We start from the raw sequence: 24,385 nt of genomic DNA, 5'->3' as shown, positions 1-24,385 counted from the left end.
GGAACACTGTCTACACCCATTGTTTTTTCTTGATAGTGACCTTGATCAGGTCTAGACACACAAAGCATTTGGACTTACTTGGTTTCAAATAAACAATGCCAAGTTAGAAATTATGAGAAAAGCTGCGTTCACGCTATTAGCTTTCTTCATACTGGGCTGCTTCATTGCTTTGGATTTTGTTTGCTTGTTTTGATAATATGTTTTAAGTATATCATACTTTATTTTAAATGGTCACTTTATAAATAACATGGCTATAAATGTTTGGTTTTTGTTAATGTATACCCAAGTGACTGTGTTTTAAATTAGAGTGTAGAGGCAAATTTATTAAAAGGTTGGGCATGGTTTTTTATTCTCAGTGAGTTTTGATACAGTAGGTCTCTTGGGGGCAAAACTAGTCAAATGGTCTTTGTTCTTAGGGTAGCTGAGTTTTGAGGGATTAGGTTTTAAGTGGATTTGTAGAAAATCATAATGTAATTGGAGAGTAAATTTTATTTTTAGAGACTATATTTTGATCATACTTCCCTTTTGTTGTCAGTGTACATTGTAGGATCCTTTTGATCTCAATTTAAGTTTAGAACCTTTACAGGGTTCCTCCATTTCCCTTCAACTCTTTAGATCTCTGATAACTCTCTCACAATTTTGGCTTGTCTGTCTTACAGCTTCCCAGCCAGAGAATTTTTACCATGTATACCACAGTAAGCTCTAGGACTTCTTGGATCTAAAATGAGGAAGTGAGGTTAAAAACCAATTAATAATTTAGGAGAAATTCTTCCCTTTAACACACACCTTAGTAGTCTTAGTGAAAGTCTAACTTCTTAAATTGGTTTCTTATTTCTAAGAATAATGTACCCATTTTCATGCATCAAAGTCTAACACCTATGGTTTTACTTTTAAAAGTGTGTTATATAAATCCTAACAGCTCTGCTTTTCTGGACTGGGACTTAAATGTGTACTATCATTGAGTGTTTAAAATGGAGAAAACCAAAAAGACTTCGAAGAGCTATCAAAAACTGCTAAAGAAATATTAGTGTGGAATCTTCGTAAAAGATGCTGTTTATTTTTTTAATATTTTCCTAATGTGTAATTAGCTTTCATTTCCAAAGGATTTATTCACAGTAGAGAGTAGGTGCTCAGTTATTTGTTGCATTTAAAGCTCATTTAAGCAAACACATCTCAAATATTCAGGGTGATCAGGGACTGTTCCTGTCATATGTTAGAATAAATGTTTAATACTTGTGTTCAGGGAGACTTTTTAATGTTACCTATAGAATTATTTTTACTTTATGGTAAAATTACTCTTTTGTGTCGACTGGCAAAATAACAAGGATACTATTTTAGATATTGCTGTATAAATGTTAGTTTTTAGGCTGAGTTTAAAATTGGAGTGGCTTACTGTCTCTTTTACTGTGTTGGGAAGAGCCTTATTTTTTAAATATTAAACAGATAATATGTATTATTTAAAAATTTATTTAATATGGAAGAGCAGTATTTATGGTTGAAAATATCTTTTTAGCGCACTAAATTGAAGTAGCAGTATTTAAAACTCTTGCCATTTGCAATTAAACAGTATTGTATAGAGAGGTAGGAATTAACCAAAAGAATTTTTTGTTGTTATTGTGAGCACTCATGCTAAGTGCTACGTTAAAAATCAAATGGTGGTGACTAAGGCTAAGTTAATTAGATGTTATTTGCATCTTTAAGAATACAAGAAATTTTTATTAACCATTAGTAACTAGGATGCTTTTTACTTAAGTCAGAGTCAAGAAAATAGCTGGGTCTTAAATTTCACTTGATAAATATTTTGCCTTAATATGAAATCAGTTCTTTCTTCCTCATAGACAGCTCATACATAAAATTTTATTTTTAGATAGTTTAGGAAAGCCATTTTTATATTGTTAGGTGAATTTCCCAGCTTTATTGGAGAATCTGATTTGATTATTTACAAGAACTATTTAAGCTGTTTGGGATCTTGTACTTTTTAATGCAACAGGTCAATCAGAATTCTTTTTTGATGTGTTGAATTATGATGCCATCAAAACAGATATTATGGCTTTTCATACATCAGTAAGCCTATAATATAGTAATTCAGTGAGTAAGTAATCAACTTGTTCATTATTTTTAGTTAAAATATTTATTTTTGCATTTTAAGGTTGGCTTAAGTGTGAAATCTGGTTTTAAGATAGGACCTGAGAAACAAAATGATTTGTGCAGCTTTCTTTATTCTAGTTGTACAGTTGAAGAGAGAGAATTTTCTAGCAACCCTTCGATGTTTGCTTAGAGTTAATCCAAAGGAATAAACATCTTGGTCCTGAAGTTTATAATTGAGAAAGAACATTGAGTAATCACACCTGTGTTATAGCTAACTTGGTTGCAGCATTTAAGGTCTGAGCCTGTAGCATAAAGTTAATGGAACAGTGGGATTGAGATTGTTTTGGTTTGTGATATTCGTAAGATAATTTTAAAGTTCAAGTTCACAGAATTATGTTATCTAACATTTTATCTGAGACCAGAAAAAATTTTAATGTTTAACTCTATTTTGGCTTTTGACTTTTGTTTTCAAAAGGTATTTATAAAAATTTTTACTCAAAGACTTTAACTGAATTTACTATGATAAATAATTTTAAACTTATTCGAGTTAAGTAAATTTAAAGATTAAATATGGGGGCGCCTGGGTGACTCCGTCGATTAAGCGTCTGCCTTCAGCTCAGGTCATGATCCCACTGGGATCTAGTCTCGCTTCGGGCTCCTTGCTCATCGGGGAGCCTGCTTCTCCCTCTGCCTGCTGCTCCCCCTGCTGTGCTCGCTCGCTCTCTCTGACAAATAAAATATTTTTAAAAAAATAAAGATTAAATATGTTTTCCCATTTTTCTCGCTGGTCTAAGAATAAGGTAAAGCCTAGTGTCAATGGTTTTTAGCAAAAAGTGAGGAATCTGGTGAGAAGAATTAAGTATTAGAATATTGTCGGGAAAACAGTTTTGATTTTTTCAGAAGTTTACATATCAGGGGACTATATATGAGCAAGATACACTCTCCCAATACTTTTTTTCGTATTTCACAGACTAATATAATGAAACATAATAGTTTCTATTTATGATTTTACAGAGAGACCTCTTAAATTCCTCTTGTTTTTTTATATGTTTAAAGAAAGACAAGTTTCAGGAATTTGAAAACCCATTTTCTCTTTAATGATGTGGCAAAAGATGGGAAGATTCTTGATGTGACTGATTTGAAAGGTTGAGACTCTGCTTCATTAGCCATAAATTGTTGGGGTTCTGAGGTTGGTCTGATACATAGTAGCTCTTCTTGAGAAAATGATTGTTCCTTTTGAATTATTTGCTTTTCTGCTGCTTCTCTTTAAATGAAGCTGCATAATTGGCTGAATTGACACAGCCTTATTACATCTTACCATTAAGCCCCCCCCCCCCCGCAAAACCATATTTTCAAGCACAGACAAAAGATTAATTTAAGTAACTACTGTTTTCCTTGCACTGTTTATTTCTACTTCTCAAAAGCTTGCTGTTTCAGGGTTTGTTTGGATACAAGGTACAGACATCAGCTACAACTAGCTTAAGTAAAAGATTTGTTATAAGACTGAAGGGAAATCTTAGAGAACTTTTTTGAAGAAAGTACAGTTGGACCTCACAGGAATTGGCAAGGTGTCAGTGAGCCACTGTTCTCCATCTTGATCCCTTTAATTAGCTGTGACTGGTTAAGGAGATGGTGGTAGAGTGTGTATTTATGGTGTGGGGGAGTTTGCTTGGATGGAGAGCAAGAGAAGGACACTTAATTCATCGTAAAACAATTGCCTTTTTTCAGGGATGTTCAAATGTTACTTGGGAGGGCCTCTGAAACTAAATAGTATCAAACGGATGATTCCATTTTTAATTTTGAAAATACAAATATTATATATAAATATAAATGCATGTGTGTTGAGGAATACTGCCAAAAAACCGAGGTTTTTTGTTTTAATTTTTTTTTATTTTAAAATAATTTCAGGCTTACAGAAGTTATGTGAACAGTGCAAAACTTCCCTTAACCCCTTTACTCAGATCCCCCGATTTTTAACATTTTATCACATTTGCCATATTCTCTGTACAGGTAAAAAAATTCTTAACTATTTGAGAGTAGATTGCATATATGATGCTCTCTTATACTTAAGTATGCATTTCTTAAGATCAACCATGTTTCCTTAAGTAACCAGAATGGTTAAATTTAGAAATTTAACATTGATGTAATACTTTTCATTTAGACTGTTGTCCATATTCCATTTTCATCGGTTGTCCCAATTATGCCCTTTATTAGCACTTTTTTTCTGGTTCAATTGCCAATTCAGGATCACAGATTGAGTTTAGTTCTCAGGTCTCTCTGTCTTTCATGACCTTGGCAGGCTAGTTATTAAACAGTGTCCCTCAGTTGGGTTTATTTAAGGTTTCTTCATGATTAGATTCAGATTTTGCATTTTTTCTGTAGATAAGCAATATGTGGGTTTTTTGTTTTGTTTTGTTTTGTTTTAATCATCTGGATGCACTTAATGTTTGTTTGCCCCTTATCAGTAGTTCGTTTTGATTGCTTGGTTAAGGTGTGGAGTAGTTTCTCCGTCCTATAGTTACTGTTTCTCTTTTTGCCATTAAGTAATTTGTGGGAAGGTATTTTGAGGTTGTGTAAATATTCTGTTTCCTGTCAGACTTTCCTAAATTTAGTGTCTATTGGTGATTCTTGCCTGAATAAGTTTTTACCACGTGGCTGCAGATACACCAAAGTTTTTAGCAGTGATGTATGTCTGGGTAATTAGAATTGTGTGAGTTTTCTCTTCCGGTCTTTCTGTGAGACGGATCGCTTTTGTAATCACAACAGATTAAAAAAAATTGAAGGAAAGTATAGATAATTTGGATGGGGTCAGATAGTGTCGGTTTTCTACACAAATGGGATTTAAAATAGCTTACTGAATGCTGGTGTCATTTGAAATTCAGAATATAGAAAATAAATACATAGGTTGTTAAATTTTTTTAAATTATGGTGTTCCAGTTCCTCATTTAGTTTTTAGAATTACTAAGTGAGCCTTGAGTTACAGTTGTTTAGGTTTATGATTTGCTACTAATGCTAGCTAGTATTTTGATTTCTAAGACAAGGCTGAAAGTATTTTAATTATAGTGTTATTCCCCTTCCCCATTAAAAAAAAAATCCTTGAAGTAATTCTTTTGAAGAAAAATATTTTTTTCTGAAATTATTGAGATACATTTTTTTTAAACATATGCAAGTTTGCTCTTTTAAAAAGGGTTGGTGAGATGGTACATTTAATACAGCAGAGCATCAAACATCTATAACTCTTAGAACAAAGTGACGTATGATTTTTGGAACAAATACAATACTCATTGTGGAAAAGTTCAGAAGGACAAGAAAAGGATAAGAAACGGAAAATACTTATTCAGACTTTAATTACATTATAATGATACTTTTATAAATTTGGCATATTTTTTCTTAGTGATAGCAAAATATTGGTAGTGAAATTGGGTGATAATTTGAATATTTTACTGATTAAGCCCTGGGCAACATGTTGAATGAAAATTACTAATTTCTTTGGAAATTTTCGTAGAAAATTGGGAGAAGAAAATTTTGAGACTTGTGAATACTTGTAGAGTGGAGATTATATTCTCCAAAACTTTAAATTTCCATCTGAGAAAGTTAAGCTCATATTTCAAAAGAGTATTAATAAGATGATACAGTTGAATCAGCATTTTACAAGTGCTTAATTGATTTAAAACTCATTTGAATCAACTGTATCTGTGTCTCAAGAGAATGAAAGTTCAGTTTGTAGCACTACTAAACCATATTCCATTGTCTTAAAGTACAGGGTGAGAGGTGCAAAAACAAATTCCATCATGAACTGAGGATTTTCTTTTAGGCCACAACCCCCATCCTGGTTATGTAAAGTAGCATCCTATTGACTGAAGTTAAGAAACTAAAGTTAGAATTGACTTGTGAGATCTTTTATTTAAATATTTTTCATTGTGGTCCAGGGACCACATGTATTATTTATGTGGTGCTTACTAAAACTTTCTTGAGCCCCATTCCAGACCTACTTAATCACATCTAATGGAGTCTTGAATTTGCATTTTAGTTACTAGTCTCAGCTGGTTTTTACACTGTTCTAGCTCTTCCCTTTTATTTTACAAGTAGAACAGAAAGCAGGGAGGTTAAACAATTCTCTTTAGGTCATATATTTAGATAGTGGTTGATCAAGGATTAAAATTTAGGTCACAATTCTTGATACTTAAACTTTTCCAAGAAACCATGCTGAACTGCCCTCTTGAGAAGGCAGGCCACTATTTTTAGATTCTCTGAATGAAGGAATACTAGTCTTTGTGCAGTGTCATGTGACAGATTCTCTCTTTTGTGTTTCTGTACATCCGAATTCAAGATGATCTGGTGGTTTCCAGAACCCACGTGTTATTTGGATAAGAGTCTTGGATTGGAATTCTAGCAGTACAAATTGTGATCAAGTTGTGGTAAGCCTTGAATGCCATGATGGAAGATTATGGACTTTATGGCAGAGCTGCTGAAAAATTTGCTTTGGGGAGTGACATACTGGGACATGATTATCCCTTCCAATTCTTAAGATTATGAAAGTGATATATGCTTATTAAGAGAGCTCAAACAATACTTCTTTAGAGGCAGTATTACACAGGACTTAAAAGTAGAAACTAGAACTATAATCAAACCAGGTTGTATTGCCTTGTGATCTTGGGCGTGTTACTTATCTTTTAGTGCCTTAGTTTCTTGATCTGCAAAATTGAGATAATAATAGAGCTTATCTTACAGAGTCATTTTGAGAATTCAGTGAGTTAATATGTGTACAATTCTTAGTAAGTTCTCCAGATGTTTGTGTTGTAACTGTTCTGGAAAAAAAAGTGTTTCTGACTCTATCCGTATTGTCTCTCATGTGCTGTGGTGAGCACTGTTTATAGTGTGTGTGTGTATACATTTTTTTAATATAGTATTTTTCCCAAAGCCTTTTATCTAGATATTGTAGAAGATTCCTTAACCTTCACTTAAAAAATATTAATGCCAGGGATGCCCGGGTGGCACAGTGGGTTAGGTGTCCGCTCTTGGTTTCGGCTCAGGTTGTGATCTCAGGGTCCTGGGATCAAGCCCCACGTTGGGCTCCGCTCAGTGTGGAGTCAGCTTGAGATTGTCTCCCTCTCCCTCTGCCCCTCCCACTCATGTTCTCTCTCTTTAAAATAAATAAATAAATCTTAAAAAAATACCAATGCCAGTTGTATGTTGAATGATGTAAACTGCTCTGTGCTGCTTCCTTTAGTTGAGTTGAATGTTTGTAAAGAGTCCTGTTTGTTCCCAAATTCACTAATCCTATTGCACTTGTGTTTATATTATTAGATATAACATAAACCAATGATAAATGAGTGTAAAGAGAGAATTGTTTAAATGAAAACTAAGTTAACTACTTTGGAAAACTTGTTAAAAACACATTAATTGCTAAAGAAAGTTGTTAAATTAGTTATGGGCAAGGTAACTAAAAGAAAAGGGGGGAAATAATACAAATCTAAATCTAGAATGAAGTCTACATTCACATTGCTCACAGGTGTCTAAGTAATTTCTTATCTTGAAGTAATCTAAAACCAAAAACTATAGATAATGTATCACAGATAGGGTTGATACAAGAATGAGAACCCAAAATTCCAAGTAGGGGAGCCATGTTCAAAGAGAACATTTTAGCTTGACACTAAAATATTGGTGAATGATATTTTAAATTAAAAATACAGTGTTTAAGATATATATAATTTTTAAATGAATCTCCATGTTAACTGACTTTGATGAACTCACAAATTTTGAGTTCCTGTTGTTTAAATATATCCAGTTTTTTTTTTTTTTAATATCCTGGAAATCTTAAAATGCTTTTTCATGCCGACATCTTGATTTCAGACTTTGGTCTCTAGAATTGTTTGTGGTCATGTGTTGCAGCATCCTTAGGAAACTAATACACCCCTTAACTTCAGTTACCCTCAGTGAAGCCCATTGCTAGACAACACACATGCACCACACACACATACACACAAATAAAAAGAATTAAAATGCTGTTTCAGAATCTGATTGTGATTTGTCCACTGGGGTTTATAGGATTCTGTCTAGATGAAATGACAAATTTCAGATGTCTGTGGAATTGAATAGATGCGCTGATCTATGAAGATCCGGTAACCTTTATTATCTTGTGAGATTTAAATTCTCCTTTTCAGGGCGCCTGGGTGGCTCAGTTGTTAAGCATCTGCCTTCGGCTCAGGTCGTGATCCCAGAGTCCTGGGATCGAGCCCCGCATCGGGCTCCCTGCTCCGCGGGAAACCTGCTCTTCCCTCTCCCACTTCCCCTGCTTGTGTTCCCTCTCTTGCTGTGTGTCTCTCTCTCTGTCAAATAAATAAAATATTTAAAAAAATTCTCCTTTTCTTTAGGACTCTTCTAACTGTTAATATTGTAAACGAGATTCATTTGGTGGCAAATAGTTGAACGCCCTCTAATTGAAGGCAGTATGGTAGCTACTAATTTTGGCTTGCTGATCTTGCACATATTTCTTAAGGGAAGTAACTGATGATTGTGTTGGCTAATAACCCTCGGATCAGTTTGTGTGGTTGCAAATTTTAGCCGGTAATTGTTTGATATATTGTAACATGGTTGCTGTATGTTAGCAAAACCTATTAATTATACACTAACGTAATAACTTTTTGATTTTTAAATTTTAAGTAAAAACTGGCAGATCTTATGGACTTGGTATTGTGCCAGAAGACAAAAATTCTTCTATTGTGTAATCTTTGAGAATATCTTATCATTTAAATTTAATCCAGAATGAGGGCGCCTGGGTGGCTCAGTTGGTTAAGCCACTGCCTTTGGCTCAGGTCATGATCCTGGAGTCCCGGGATCGAGTCCCACATTGGGCTCCCTGCTCAGCAGGGAGTCTGCTTCTCCCTCTGACCCTCTTCCCTCTTGTGCTCTCTATCTCTCTCATTCTCTCTCTCTCAAATAAATAAATAAAATCTTAAAAAAAACCCAAAAACATAAATTTAATCCAGAATGATAGTGGAGATTTAAAAGTAGTCTCTCTCTGCTGGTATAGCCTAGACTCTCACAGGGAGTTTAAATTTTACGCCTCTTATATCCTGAAGTAAAATGGTTCATTAGGATTTGGAGAAAAGTACTTCTAGTTAAGTCTCCAACTTCGCACAGCACTTTTTTCACGTATAAATGACTTTTATAAGGGTGGCCAGTCAGCTCAATACATGTTGATTATTTTTTTATCTGTGTATATACATAATGTTTTCTATTTGTAAAGACAGGTCTTTAAAATTAAGTTGGAAAGTGAAAGTGGATGTAGCCTGTCTCATAGCAAATATACAGGTCAATAATAGCACTTGTGTCTACCAACTTCATTCTTGACATTTTATTTTTCCTTTTGTACAGTTTCCCTGTGATTATATGCCTTTTCAAGACTGGCTACTCAAAGCTTGAACAAGACATACTATAATAAGTTAATAAAGTTTGCATATTTGAGTGATTTTCTTAATGGAGGCTTAGATCTCCTAATTCCATAATTCATTCTTGAGAGTGAGATGCATAGACATTTTTTCTATAAGCTTCAGCTTTCTAATTCTTAGGCACTGGTCCTTTCATTTCCGGGTTTTTGTTTTTGTTTTTTCTATTTATATTAATGTATGCAGAGGAAGAAGTTGATTGTTGAATACTCTGAAGTCTTGGGATTAAAAGGACGGGGGAAAATGCTGTAGAAATAAATGGTTTAAACTTGGAAAGTATTTTTTCTTATTCATTTTGCTAGTCTCTTGCTGATTTTGTAGTTTGTTAATACTTAGAAATTACTCTTTTTTAGACTTAAGATTTCTATAGTAAATACTTTAAATGTGGAATTTTAAGATCTTTGTAGATATTTACAATAATAGAACCTCTGTTTTTCACTAAGTGGCTTCAGTGGTCAACAGTTTTGTGACTGGGATTGACTAAATTATTATTGGATTGGATAATGGGAACTTCATGCTTTTAATTCTAAGAGGGAAGGCACTAACATTCATACCAACTCTGCAGGGTAGATATTTTATCCATTTTTCATGAGAGGCCTAGAGAGACTCAGGGTCACATAGTTAAAGAGTGACTGATAAAGGGGTGCCTGGGTGGTTCAGTCAGTTAAGCATCCGACTCTTGATTTCAGCTCATGTCATGATCTCAGGGTCATGAGATCGAGCCCCTCATCAGGCTGTGCACTGGTGTGGAGCCTGCTTAAGATTCCTCCCCCTACCCACCACGTGCTCACTCATTCTCTCTCTCAAAAAAAAAAAGTGGCTGATCAAGAATTTGAAATCAGATCATTTGAAAATATCCTAGCTCTCTATTGATCCTTATACACAAATCATTATCAAAGGCAATTACTTAAAACTAAGATACCTTTGATTATATTATATTGCCCTAGCTCGTTAAAAGGGCCTTAAGGACAACTTAAGTTTGTTCACTGCTCATTCCCGAACACTTAGACATGTTAACATAAATATGTTAAATGGATAAATTTGAGTTTATTTTATTACATTTTAAATTAATAGAATAGTTGCCCTATAATCTGGGGAAGTGCTTAAAAACATGCAAGATTTCATCCATTGTTTGGAGACCAGATATTCAGAACTCGATGGTGACAAGCTGGAAGGGTTGTTGATTATTGGAAATTATTCAGATGGTGAAGCTGATGGTGGGAGCCATGGAAACCCAGGAAAAATGAATCTGGAACATTGAAGACACACAAAAGGCTAGGTGAGCAAATAGACTAGAAGAAAGGATTAAAAAGAACTGGAAGAATGGGGTACAAACAAGAAATGGAAAGGATTGAGCCTTGAGAGACTCCACATTTTAAAGTAATAAGAGAAAGAAAATAAGAAAAACAAAGTTCCAGAAGGAAATCAATAATGTTCTTCTGTGGCAGGTATTTTGTTTTGAGATATGTTCCTGTTCATCTAAAAGGGGGAGGAAGGGATTAAAGGTGTTAGGGTGAGGAAAAATATTTAATCAAGAATAATTTAGGTGGTATCTTCACCACCGCGTTTTAGGCTTTGATAGCTAAAATGTAAATATTTCAGTTCTTGGTATAGGGTAAAGTAGATGATCCAGTTTAGAGAGCTAAGCATCTAATAGCTATTTCAAAATAATGGGTCAAAATGTAATCTAGTGGTTTAAAAAAATATAATACATTCTTTGGGAAATTAAGGGAAGAGTTTAGGGTGGAACAGGTTTTATAGCTGGAATAGTTTTTTCAGGTAGCTTGGTTAAATTTTTGTTTGTAGATGAAGAAACAGCCCTCGGGAGGTTGATCTGCTAGAGACCTCAAAGCTAGTTTTGTGGCAGAAAAGTCTAAGGAAATTGAGAATGCTTCCAAGGAAGCATAGTAAGTACTTACATGATCCTTGAAAGTTTAAGATTTTTGTTGGGTGGGATGGGCAAATGTAAAGGAATATTACTTTAGAACATTTGAAGGGAATGAGCAAAGATAATGCCAACAATAGCAAAAAGACTGGTATAATCAGAGAATTTATGTATTGGAATATTAGTGCGGAACAGGGTAACCTGATAATGTCGAGATTAGGAACTTAACTGTAATTATTGTGAGCTATGCTTTTTTGAAGAGGGCAAAATTAGGATACTAGTGGGTTTCAAAGTATATCTGTTCAGTGTCTAAGCAATTGTTATAAAATAAAGGACTGGAGCAAATGCCTTTTTAAAAAATAAGACATCCAGGCCACATCCCAGACCTACTAAATCAGAATCTATGGGAATGAGGCCTAGGAATCCCATCATTTTCAACTTCCAACCCCAGGTATATGAAAAGTAGCAGTTCGTGGATTTATGTTTGAGAACCACTGGTTTAAAGGTTAAGTTAGAATAGGAAAAGAGACCACTTAGAAAATTACTCTGTCAGCCCAGGTGTGAGATAATAAAATGTAGACAGTAGAATCTGGAAGATTTGTTTAAATCCTATTAATTAGATTTGGTACATACTGTTTTTAGATAGGGAAATAAGAGAGCACTCAAGATCTTTAGTCTGAAAGAAATGATTCAAAATAGTGATTGAAGGAATACTTAATTAATCTTGAGACTAGAATGAAGAATGAGAGAATAAAATTATTGCCAACTTTGTTTCCAGTCAAGAATTATGCCCTTACCTGGTGGGATACTTATTTAAAGGCTGAATAAGCAAGAATGAACCAGCCTAACAGTCTGTATAGGTTGACTAAAAGATAAATGCAGGTTTTTTTGTTGTTTTTGTTTGGCTTTTTATTACAGTAGACTCCAACACTACTTTTGGAAGCTTATTTTTTATTTTTTGCTTTGGGCAGGTAGAGTTTACCAGTGAAATAAGTATTTTCTTTTAGCCAGTGATTTTTGAACTATTCTCCAGGAAGCCATTGGCTTTTCATGGAACTTAACTGGTACGTGGGAGGATGTATAGGCAGGAACATTCCCCTGCTACCCTCTTTAACCGCAGACAGCAAATATGAGGTACAAATGCCTACTGTACCTATTCACAGATATTACTGATCACTTGAGGCCTTGTCCCATTGTATCTGGCTGTGGCCTCCTTAACATAGTACTTCAGGTTGACATTAGCAGTCTTTGGGAAAGCATAGGAGATTCAAGCTATTTTTCATCCTGGAATCAAAATATATGCTTAGATTTCACTGTAAAATTTCATTCGTAAGAAAGTTTCTGTCAATACTCAAAGGTTTGAAGGCCATAATTTTAATGTCATTTTATAAAAATTAAATTTAAAATTTTGAACTAATGTAGATTTACATGCATTTGTAAGAAATACTACAGAGAGGGAAGCCTGGGTGGTTCAGTCAGTTGAGTGTCTGCCTTTTGCTCAGGTCATGATCCCAGAGTCCCAGGATCAAGCCCTGCATCAGCTCCCTGCTCAGTGGGGAGTCTCCTTCTCCCTCTGCCCCCCCCACTTGTGCTCATTCACTCTTTCCCTCTCTCTCTTACATAAATAAAATCTTTTTTAAAAAATAGAAACTGTTTTTCCTTTACCCAGTTTCCCTCAATGGTAACATCTTGTAAAACTGTAGTACAGTTTCACAACCAGAATATTGACATTGATACAGTCTATCCACTTTGTTCAGATTTCCCCAATTTTATGCGTGTGTGCATGGGCGTGTGTGTCTGTGTTTAGGTCTCTGCATTTTTATCACATATGTAGGTTCCTGTATCCACTACCACAGTTAAGATATAAGAGCAGTTCCATCTCTACAGGAATCCCTGGTGTTTCCCTCTTAAAACCACACTGATCTGTTCTCTGTTTCTGTAATTTGTCATTCAAGACTTATGTAAATGGAATTATAGTGTATGTGATCTTTTTGGGATTGGCTTTTTTATTTCACTCAACATAATTTCTTTGATATTCATCCAAGTTGTTGCATGTATCAGTAGTTCCTTTATATTGCTAAGTAGTGTTCCATTTAGTGTCATTTTCCCATTTGATAGGTACCACATAGGACATGCAGCCTCAGACATTTCCTTTTAAATCTGGAGAACATGTTTCTCATTTTCTTTTGTTAACTTCCCTGATTCTGTTTTCTCCTAGTATCTCAATCACCAACTCCATGAGGACTACTGGGAGCACAGTTTAAAAATTACTAATGTAGATAGCATTTTTTTTTTAACAGAAGGAAATTGTATCCTTGAAGTATGTGGTATTATGCTTTACAGGTATGATGCTTCACATATGTGATGCTTTACATTGAAGTATGTGGTATTACATAAAAGTAAGCTTTTAAGGAATTTGGGAAGATGTGATTATTCTTAAGTTTGAAGATTTTTTTTTCTTCACTTGTACTGTGAGCAGTAAATTCTAAGATATGTAGTTGTGGGCCATATGGCAAGTAGAAAGTGGCAGTAGATAACTTTTAGCAGGAAATAGCTTTTGTTAGTGATTTTCTCAGGTATGAGTAAAGCCTAAACTCATTCTAAGAGCAGTTTTGTGTGTATAGGAAACAAATTGTATGTTTATACCCAGGGACTCCAGGCTAACCTATCAACTCTTATCTGAATTGCTCTTTTATTTTTTTAAGATTTTATTTATTTATTTGAAAGAGAGCATGAGCAGGGAGAGGGAGAAGCAGACTCCCTGCTGAGCAAGGAGCCTGATGTGGGACTCGATCCAAGGACCCTGGGCTCATGACCTGAGCCAAAGACAGACACTTAACTGACTGACCACCCAGGTGCCCCTGAATTGCTACTTTAAAAGGCCACATTTTACAACTCTAGTTTAGCGATCTCCAGCTCTTTGGGAGATGACAAATACTACTCAAAAATAGTAGCGTGGTGCATTAAAAAACCTGATAGTATTGAAATTATCTTAACTTGTAGGTGCTTTGGGGTGGGGACGGAGGAATGTACCCATACTTCAGCTGGTTGCAGAACTGGTATTTAGAAGTTTTCCAAAAACCCTAGTAGAAAGAATGGTCCCCCAATATATAATGCCAGACAGATAGTTCACTAATTGTATTCATACATGTATTTTTTAAAATTAATGTACTTCATCTTTTAGAGCAAGTTTAGGTTCACTTCAAAACTGAGAGGAAAGTATAGATTTCCCACATGCCTCCCGACCCCAAGTACAACCTTTCTCATCATCAGTGTTCCTCATTATTATGGTATATTTGTTACATTCGATGAACCAGCATTGAAACATCGTTATCAACCAAAGTGTATAGTTTACGTTATGGCTCACTCTTTGTCTTCATGTATTTTTTTTTAAAAGGTTGTTCTTAAGACTTTAATACCTTTTTTTAAAGTTTGTTTATTTTGTTAGTAACCTCTTACACCCAACGTGGGGCTCAAACCCACGAACCTGAGATCAAGGATCACATGCACTTCTTACTGAGCCAGCCAGGCACCCTGGTCAGAAATTCTTAAGAGACTGACACGCTACCTACTGTGCTAATGAGGCATCTAGGTCAGAAATTCTTAATAGTTTACTTGACTTTTACAAATACAATAGTTGAGAATTGTTCTCCAGTACTTATTCTTAAGGACTTTTACTAAATATTTAATTCCCAGAAATTTTATCTGATCCACTGAGTGCCACACACCATCTTTGAAACAATTCAGAAATGTGTTCTATGATTATTCCTATTTACAGATGAGGAGCTAAGGCTTCAAGAGAGTAAATAACTATTATTAGTAAGTGGCAGAATGTGAAGGCTGAAGCATCGCTACTTTGACATTGAGTTTAGGAGTAACGGAATTGTACTCAATATGATACAATGAAACCCTGTGAGACTTTTACAGAACCAGAAAATACACTTTTTGAACATTGAATTTTGTATATAGGTTTCCATTTTTCAAGTAGGTCCACGAACATTAACCCTGACACAAGAATACAGATTTTATTTGCTGCAGAAGTATTATAATGTAGGTTGGTGAAATTGTTTCTAGGAACCAAGTGGGTGTTTTTTTTTTTTTAAAGATTTTATTTATTTGACAGAGACACGGTGAGAGAGGGAACACAAGCAGGGGGACTGGGAGAGGAAGCAGGCTTCCTGCCGAGCAGGGAACCAGATGTGGGGCTCGATCCCAGGACTCTGGGATCATGACCTGAGCTGAAGGCAGACGCTTAACAACTGAGCCACCCAGGTGCCCCCAAAGTGGGTGTTAAAGGGGATTCAGGTTAAAATTTAACCAGTTAGATAGGTGGTCTTTGCTTAACAAATAGTTTTGTATAAGAAATTGAATTATACTTGTACAAATTAGTAATCTCAAATTTGAAGCACATGTTTGTTCGTGCAAATAATAGAGAATTTGAATATCCTTTGATGTCCTTTGCACCATCCCCGAAATATTTTAAATCCGAATTTTAGACTTTGAGCCCATGCATCTCCACTTCTGTAGTGTTTTAATGCATTGTTGTGGAATGCATGTAAGTTCATTAAATAGATCAGGTTTGGAGGAGGAGCAAGGTGGGTTTCATTACTGTTCTTTCATTGTGCTAGAATAAATGCAGTCCAGATGTCCTGGAGTGTGACGCTTATGTATTTATTTAATTTCTCCTCTTTCTGAGAGAAGCATTTGTCAATTTTTTCCTCTTAACTGTAAACACCAGTCATCTAGCAAATTTTAATTTCAGGCAAACTAATGTGTAGGTTCTGGAATCGGACTGCTAGCATTCCAATCTTGATTCTGCTATTTATTGGTATAGAACTTTAGACAAGTTTAATCTCTACCTTGTCTGTAAAATGGGGATAATAAATGTGCCTACATCATAGGCTTGTGAGGATGCTTTACATCCTCACATAGGCATTACCATAGGCTTGTGAGGATGCTTACCATGTAAGCACTCATTATTAGTTATTGCTGTTAGAACTTTTGGTGAGATTTGAGTATCAGGTAAGTGCTTGTAGAGCACTGTCTGATGATAATATTAACCCAGTTGGAGAAATGAATTTTCTGTTGTCAAAGTTATTTTTTGTTGCTTTTTTGGAATCTGATATTTATTGTTTCGATTATCAGGAATAATCTGTTAATATATTTGTGATTATACGGCTTAAACTGTAAGATCATCAACCTAACCTACCTCCATTTATAGTTCAAGCCCAGAGTAGTGAAATGACTTGTCCAAAGTTTCATAGGTTAATAACTTGGTAATAGATCTTGATCAACCAGTATTTTTATTTTATTATTATGTATTAGTTAACTGCTACAGAGAAAAGAAGTCTTAAATTCATTATTCAATTAGTTTAATTTCTAATTTATAAGGAAATCTTATGTATGTGGTCCCTCATAATTTTCTTTATTTCATTTTCAATAGTAATTTAGTCAAAAACTCACCAGCTTATTAGTGATAAAATTCCAAAACAAACACTGATTTTAGTACTTTTTGAGCTCTGCATAAGGTCCTTAGGAAGGACAGAAAGATGATAATACACAACTCTTCAAAGAGATTGTTAGCTTGGGCACTTTTATTTAAAATTTTAGAAAAAAAATTTCTGCATATTTTCATCCTTCTGCTTTTTGGGTACAATATTCATCTTTTCAGTGGTATTTTTTTGTTTTCTGAACATGGTCTTAAAAAGCAGCCTCAGCCTTCCAGTTTGATTGTTTTATAATTGCTTTTCCTAGTTTTTTTATCTTGTTTTTTCCTACTTTAGGGTTTTGGTTTTGGTATTGTTGCCTTTGCTTGGCTAAATCTGTATTTAATATTTTATTTTCCCAGTTTCTCTTCAGTTTGATTTGGTATTTAGCTTTAATTGTTGCCTTTACTGGGTATACTGTGTTGCCTTTACTTCATTTGTATAAAGAAGTAAAGAATAAATTTATTTTTTTAAGAATTAGCTTCTTTCTTTGTGTGAGTCCCTTTGGTTTTAGGTGCCATATTAGACAGAAGTACCTATAATTCTGTGCCATTTAAAAACAGCTCAATACTCCTGTGTTCACTTGGTTTCTAGGTCTATTCTGGATAGCAGGTTTTGTGAAGACATTTATTCTTTCTTGGACCTCAGATTTACCAGACATCTCATGGTATTTCCTTTTATATTATTTCTTTAATGGCTGCCATTTATTCTCAATGTTAATTTTGTGTATATTTTACTTGACAGTTGGAAAACCAGTTTCTTGATTCGCATATAAGATGGGAAAGCTTTGTGGTAATTGTTTGGATTGTGTTGAATTGTTGAATTTCCTCTAGTTGTGCCTGTTTATAAGCTCACACCTTTTCTGCTTACTACATTGACTTTCCCTTTCTTCTTATTTTTAAAGACGATTTGACCCTAATGAATTTATGATTTTATTAAGTATCAACTACATTTTTAAACAGTGTGAGTTTTCTGGCTCTAGAGTTTTTGATATTAATGAATATAGTGAAATATTTGCCATTTTATGGTCTCAATAGATAGGACCTGTTGCCTTCTGATCTTTTGTCAATTAATTACTGAGATCTTCCCTGTTGAATCAAATTCAGTCTGTGGTTCTGTTTCAGATGCGATGATGTGTCTGTCCTGGGGATGAGTGTCTGTTTTTAGAGTGATGCATTTGTGGAGAAGGTGTCATGTAGTTGCTGTTATAGCACTTAATTGTAGAGGTTGACAACTCATTTGGCTAATGAGGCCAGGGCTGCAGTTTCATCTTAGGTGTGCTAATTCATTCACCCATCCCTTAGAGAGTGCCTGTTACGCTCCAGGCACTTGTACAGGGTTTGAGAGCAGGCAGTAATCACACAAACACAAGCTATTGTCTGAAATAGGCTCATGGCAAGCTCTTCACTGCTATTTAAAAATAGTTCAAATGTCGTGTTTATTGAGGATTGTATATTTTATAAAAATGGAGCACACTATTGAATACATACTTAAGTAGATTCTTTTAGGTTGGAAATACTACTCAGTTACCTAAAAGAATACATAACAATTTGATTTCTGCTTTCTAGTTTCTGCCTCTGGTTAAAACAAACAAAAAAAATGGCACTACTAAATATTTTACAACATACACCTAAAATATAAGACTTCTCATGAGTCTAATGTAAAGATAAGCTGAGCTGGAGAAAACTTCTACCAAGTTGATTCTACTACAATAAGGATGAGAATTTTTTTTTTTTTAAGTTTTAATTGTTATCTGTTGTTAGGTCCATGTTTTTAGCATTTTAAAGAAATACACAATAATGTACCATTTGAATAGAACAAACTTCCAGTTTTGTATTGTTTGCCTTTTGTTAATTAGAAATTTTATAGCTTTATGTGGGTTGATAAATATGGCTTTTATGAAGTAACTAATATGGTCAGGGGTGCAGAAAAAAGGTAGGGCAGCTTTTCCTTTTTCTCACTCTGCTTAATTACTTTTAGAGGATGACTTTCATTTGACGGAACAAACTGTAAAAACATGGCAAGTTGAAAACTGTTATTACTTTAGTTTCAAAAACTATTTGGAAGAGTCACTTTAAATGAAGTCTAGAGAGCTTTTCCATGAAAGAAGAGCAACTCTTCTTATGTGACTGCTACATATTGATTGCTACAAACGTGCAGTGCTGTGTACAAAAATGCTTTACGTTCATTATTTCATTTTCTTCACAGAAACCTATGAAGATAAATTCCCATTTTATAAACAAGGAACCTGAGGCTTAGGTTAAATAACTTGACTAGCTCACACATCTCGTGAGCGTTAGAGATGGGTCCAGTGCTTCTGTTTTTAACCTTTAGATGCAAAAGCCTATTACCATATATTTTTATTATAATATCTTATAATCTAGTAGGTCTCCCCCAGTTACACATGGTTTAAAAATAGAGGCTAGTTTTCTTGGAGAATTCAAACCACTGTTACCACTTTATTTCCCTGTTTTGGTATTTGCTCCAATAAGGTGTGAGCTCAGAATCTGCATTATCTGTGAAATAGGAATTAACCTGAATTAGGTATTCTCGAGGTTACTTGTAAAAATTAAAAATACAAGAATTGCTATTTGAAGAAACCTTGCTCTTCAGTAGTTCAGATATAACATGGCAAAAACAATTTTGACTGTTGCTCTTTTCCTGTTTATAGGATTCTCTCTCTGTTTTGTTCCTGAGTTGTACTGTTTTATTACGAAAAGACTTTGAGTAGATATTTCACAAGGAGTACCATGTGCAAGTGTTATACAGTGAATTAGAAGTATTGATGTTGAAACAGAATATATTTTGTTACTTGGTAAATTTGTTTAAAAAATGGTTGAAGTGTATTAGTTTTCTTTACTAATTGCCTGTATCAGGGAATTAGTTCTAGGGAGTTGATACTAACGGAAGAAATCAGAAACTCCCTCAGTAGACCTGTATTTATGTAGTATAAAAAATGACAACCACTTTATTTATTTATTTAATTTTTTTTTGACAATCACTTTAAAGCAGTGGATTTTATTACAAATTAAATAGCTTTCCTTTTATACATATATAAGCAGTAGAGTGGAATTGGTCAAATCCTGGTTTTATTTCTTGAACTGAACAGCCTTGGTTAAGTTATTTAATCTTTCTTGCTTTTGTGATCCTCAGTGGTAAAAGATCCCTATCTCAGAGCTATAAGAATTAAATAGATCCATCTAAAAAGTTAATATGATGCTTAGTCCATAGTAAGTACTCAGTATTTGTTCGTTTAGATCACTTTCTGAAGCAGGAAGACTTGTTTTAGATACTAGTACTGTAAGAAATTCCATTTTGTCTTTCAAAACGAGTTAATATTTGTTGGTTCCTCACTAAGCAGTGCACCTTAGTTAATCTTTCTTTTGGTATTTTAAATTCATTCCCAAAGGGAGATTTTGATTCAGGAACTTCTTTCAATCACAGTCCCATAGCTTAATTCAAAAAGAACCTAAATAGAGAATCCCTCCCGGAGCAAATTCCAATTTATATGGCTGTTTTACTTACTGTTGTTATAGTATGACTGTGTTAGGAATGAAGATGATTTTTAACTTTTTGTCCCTTTTCTTTTAAACAGGGTTTGTGGATGCACTTAGATGTTTGCAATGAGCACTGTGGCTGGCATGCCCCAGTGTTTTGGATACCAATGCATAGGACTCCATAGTAATCGAATTTACCAGAGGCGAACGTCATGAGCATAGTGATCCCTTTGGGGGTTGATACAGCGGAAACATCATACTTGGAAATGGCTGCAGGCTCAGAGTAAGTATTTAAATTAAAAGTATTTTGGATAGGAAAAGCAAAATATTTTATACAGTTATTTTAGCACAACCAAGCAGTGCTTGATTTGCATTTATATTTTTTCTCATTTTAGATTCTTGTTGAAAACAAAATATCAGAAGGTTAAAGGCAAAAATTCCCTTAAGTTACTTTTTGAAACAGCTCTTGAGCCAAAATGCTGTATCTTTTTCTAATTCTTTTTGTCTGTTCCATCTGCTTATTGTCAACCTCAAGAGTCAAGATAATAGGGGTGCCTGGGTGGCTCAGTCAATTTGGCATCGAGCTCCTGATCTCAGCTCAGGTCTTGGTCTCAGGGTTGTGGGTCCAAGATAATATTGATTACTGTTTTTTTTTAATTGTAAGATTTGTCATGTTTATATTGGAAAAGTAATTTGGTTTTAAATTTGAGTATTTAAAAATATTGTAAGATCCGTTTAAACATGGAATATGTTTTTTTAAGTTGAGTTGAAAAAATTCAAGCCATTTTTAAATAAGAGAAAGGGATTATTTCTGCCGGATGATTATTTTGATAACCTTTGCTTTTATGAGAGCCGTTTCTGATGGATTCAATGAAAGGTTCTTACCTTGCCTCTAGACTATTTGGTCTAGACAGTTGTGCATATAGATTTCATTATATTTTGTTTTTGAATGACCAGCCACTTTAACACTAGGTTATTGGCTGTGAGGATTAATTGTTTTTGAAATTGCAAGGGATTCAAGTAGCAGTGTTTGAAGGATAGAAAGATGTATATGTTTGTTCTCTTTTTCAATAAATAGATACATTGTGTCTAATGGGACTCTAATTGACCAGAAAGCTGATCTTGATAGGATTTAAGTTTGAAAAAGGAAATTTATTTATTTTAGGGCCTCTAAAACTGATATATGGAGAGGATAAAAATGCTATTTATTCTCCTCTTGCTGTCATTTCAAGTGGTCTTACGTGTTTCACCACTTCTGTTTGTGCCATTGGGAAAAACCCAGAGATGCTCTCTAATGTTTCAATAATATATTATACAGTCTATTTAACTATATGATTGTTGTAATACAGTTTTTGAAAGCCATTATGTTTTTTGCACTATGTATAAATTATTTTTGTGGTAAAATAATAGATTCCTCACAAGGCACTCTGTGACAGTTGCTTGCCATTATTCTGCCCAAATAGGGATACTGCTGCAAGGAAAGATCCTGGAAGCAGTGCTTGGGAGACAAAGGCTTCTGAGTCTAAAGTACTGGTTTTTCTTAATATGAAGTATCTGGTGGATGCAAATCCGTATCTGATAATAGTTACAGGCATTTATTGGTAAAGATTCTTTGCTTCCTAAATAGAATCACCTTTACAGTTCTTTTTTTTTTAATTTTTTTTATTTTTTTTTTAAAGATTTTTATTTATTTACTTGAGAGAAAGAGAGAGAGAGAGACAGCACGAGAGGGAAGAGGGTCAGAGGGAGAAGCAGCAGGACCCGATCCCGGGACTCCCGGACCATGACCTGAGCTGAAGGCAGTCGCTTAACCCACTGAGCCACCCAGGCGCCCTCTTTTTCTTTTTTAAAGTCTTTTAAGCAATTAATACAAGATGTAATTTCTGAAATTTATATACTGGATAGGAATTTGTCTAGTATACGGTATGAGATACATCTGTGCTTCATTGGCATTTCCAGTATTTGCACTTGAAAGTAATTCACAGGCTGAAGACATTATTATACAGTTAAAAGGGAATGAGTAATTTAGTGAAAGAGGGCAGTGTAGGGGATAGCTTCCTATTTTTTTATTAAATGTATTTATTAGAGTACTTACAGGATAAGTATGATTTATATTAGGGAGTCAAATCTTTTTGGGTACAGATATGACCATTTTTATTATGGGAAAACTATCAATTTGTAAGTAATTACAGAATGACTGTCTTTCTGTTTTAGGAAATTATTTTTTTTTCTATTCCACATACAGGTATATGTCGCTTGGGCATAGCTTCCCCCACTCAGTGGACACAGAAAGTGTAGCTGGTTCCAATATTTATTATGGGACAACCATCAGAATTTTTGTGGTTTAATTTTCAAGCTTTTATTTTTTTATTTTTTTATTTTTTAAAGATTTTATTTATTTATTCATGAGAGAGACAGACAGAGGCAGAGGGAGAAGCAGGCTCCCCGCTGAGCAGGGAGCCTGATGCGGCACTCGATCCCAGGACCCTAGGAACATGACCTGAGCCGAAGGCAGACGCTTAACCATCTGAGCCACCCAGGCGCCCTAATTTTCAAGCTTTTAAATTCCCTTTTTTTACATAAAACCTGGAAGCTTAAAAAGACCCTTAAATAATACTTTCCCTGCTTCCCACAGAAACGAAGCTTTTAGAGTTGTTTTTATAAGAAATTTTGATGTAATTAATACGATACTTTCTTTTTATTTCAAATACATAATCAAAAGTTGTGTAAGATGCAGGATGCTGGGGGAAGGGTACATGGGACTTCCCTCTCTATTTTTTTGTTTACCTTCCTGTGAAGCTACATAATTATTTCAAACTAAAATGTTTTTAAGAGAATTACATTTTATTGTATTCATGTGGCTATATAATAATAATTATACATAAGTTTTTAAAAAAAGATTGTACTGCTAAAATACAATACAGTCTATCACTAATAAACTATTTTAAAATTTAGATACTCAGTGATTGTTTATTGAGTGTTACTACACTAGACCATATTTACACTACCTTCTAAGGCTATAAAAGAGAATTTATTGGATTACTTGTTCATCTAGTCTATCTGTAGCATTTTATAGACAGGAAATTGAAGTTGAATGTCTAGTTTAGGATCTGTGAAGAATGGGGGTTTGCTAAGCTCTAGTCCATTATTTCCATACTTGGTAATATTTGCTGTTGAATTATTGTGTCTCTAAAATAAAACTCATTATTCTCACCAAGTCCAGCTTCTCTTTATTACATATTTGTGCTCTTCTCATCACTAAGTTCCAAAAAACCTTAGGTTTGTTTTGCCTTTCCTTCAAAGTTAGGGATCTTGTATTTTACTTTCTGGTCCCTATTACCTTGCCAAGAGTTGGCTCTCTCACTAAATGTTTGAACTAAAAATAATTTTAAAATATTTTATGAATAACTGACCAGTGAAGATTGATAGACTGTTCTAGCTACTTTAATAAGAAGAATAAAATTTTAAAAACAATTTTGTTTCATTAGCCTAAGTATTTTTTAAAGGAGTTATAAACATTCCATAGTCAAATGTAATTGAAGATGTTTTATTTAAAAATTACTTTTTACTATACATAGCATTGATAAAAACTAGTACCTAGATCTTGATAAATAGAATTGGAGTTGAAGCCAAATGCTACAGGGGAGAGACTCTTAAGATACCTTAAAAATTGCTTGTTAACGACTTAGATTTTAGCAATAAGTTTTTACCTGCATTGTGTTTGTCCTTAGATTTGGAAAATACCCATCACAGCATACAGGTTAACATAATGACTAACTGGTTTTCTCACTAGTGCCTGGCATGATCCTGGGTACAGTAAAAATGGAAAGTAATAGTATCTTTAAGGGGAAAATTGAGCTAAGTGTAAATACAGTTTTTAAAAACTTGATTAGCGAAATGACCATAACTGGAATATCAGGAGATTGCCTTTTTAAAAAATTTTCTTATTGTTATGTTAATCACCATACATGACATCATTAG

At 34.3% G+C, this 24,385-nt stretch overlaps 1 protein-coding gene across 1 annotated transcript in view; it reads left to right on the top strand.

The window, feature by feature from the left end:
- Positions 1-24,385, top strand: part of KMT2E (lysine methyltransferase 2E (inactive)) — an 87,562-nt gene that overhangs the window by 3,083 nt on the left and 60,094 nt on the right. The window contains 2 exon segments of the mRNA XM_027574819.2: positions 17,502-17,574; positions 20,503-20,687. Of these exon segments, the coding sequence (XP_027430620.2) occupies positions 20,617-20,687 (71 nt within the window). The 5' untranslated portion in view covers positions 17,502-17,574; positions 20,503-20,616.

The sequence above is a fragment of the Zalophus californianus genome, chromosome 12 (assembly GCF_009762305.2).
Source record: "Zalophus californianus isolate mZalCal1 chromosome 12, mZalCal1.pri.v2, whole genome shotgun sequence".
NCBI classification, from domain to species: Eukaryota; Metazoa; Chordata; class Mammalia; order Carnivora; family Otariidae; genus Zalophus; species Zalophus californianus.
Note: the sequence above shows the minus strand (reverse complement) of the source record. Positions and strands in the feature narration are given on the sequence as shown.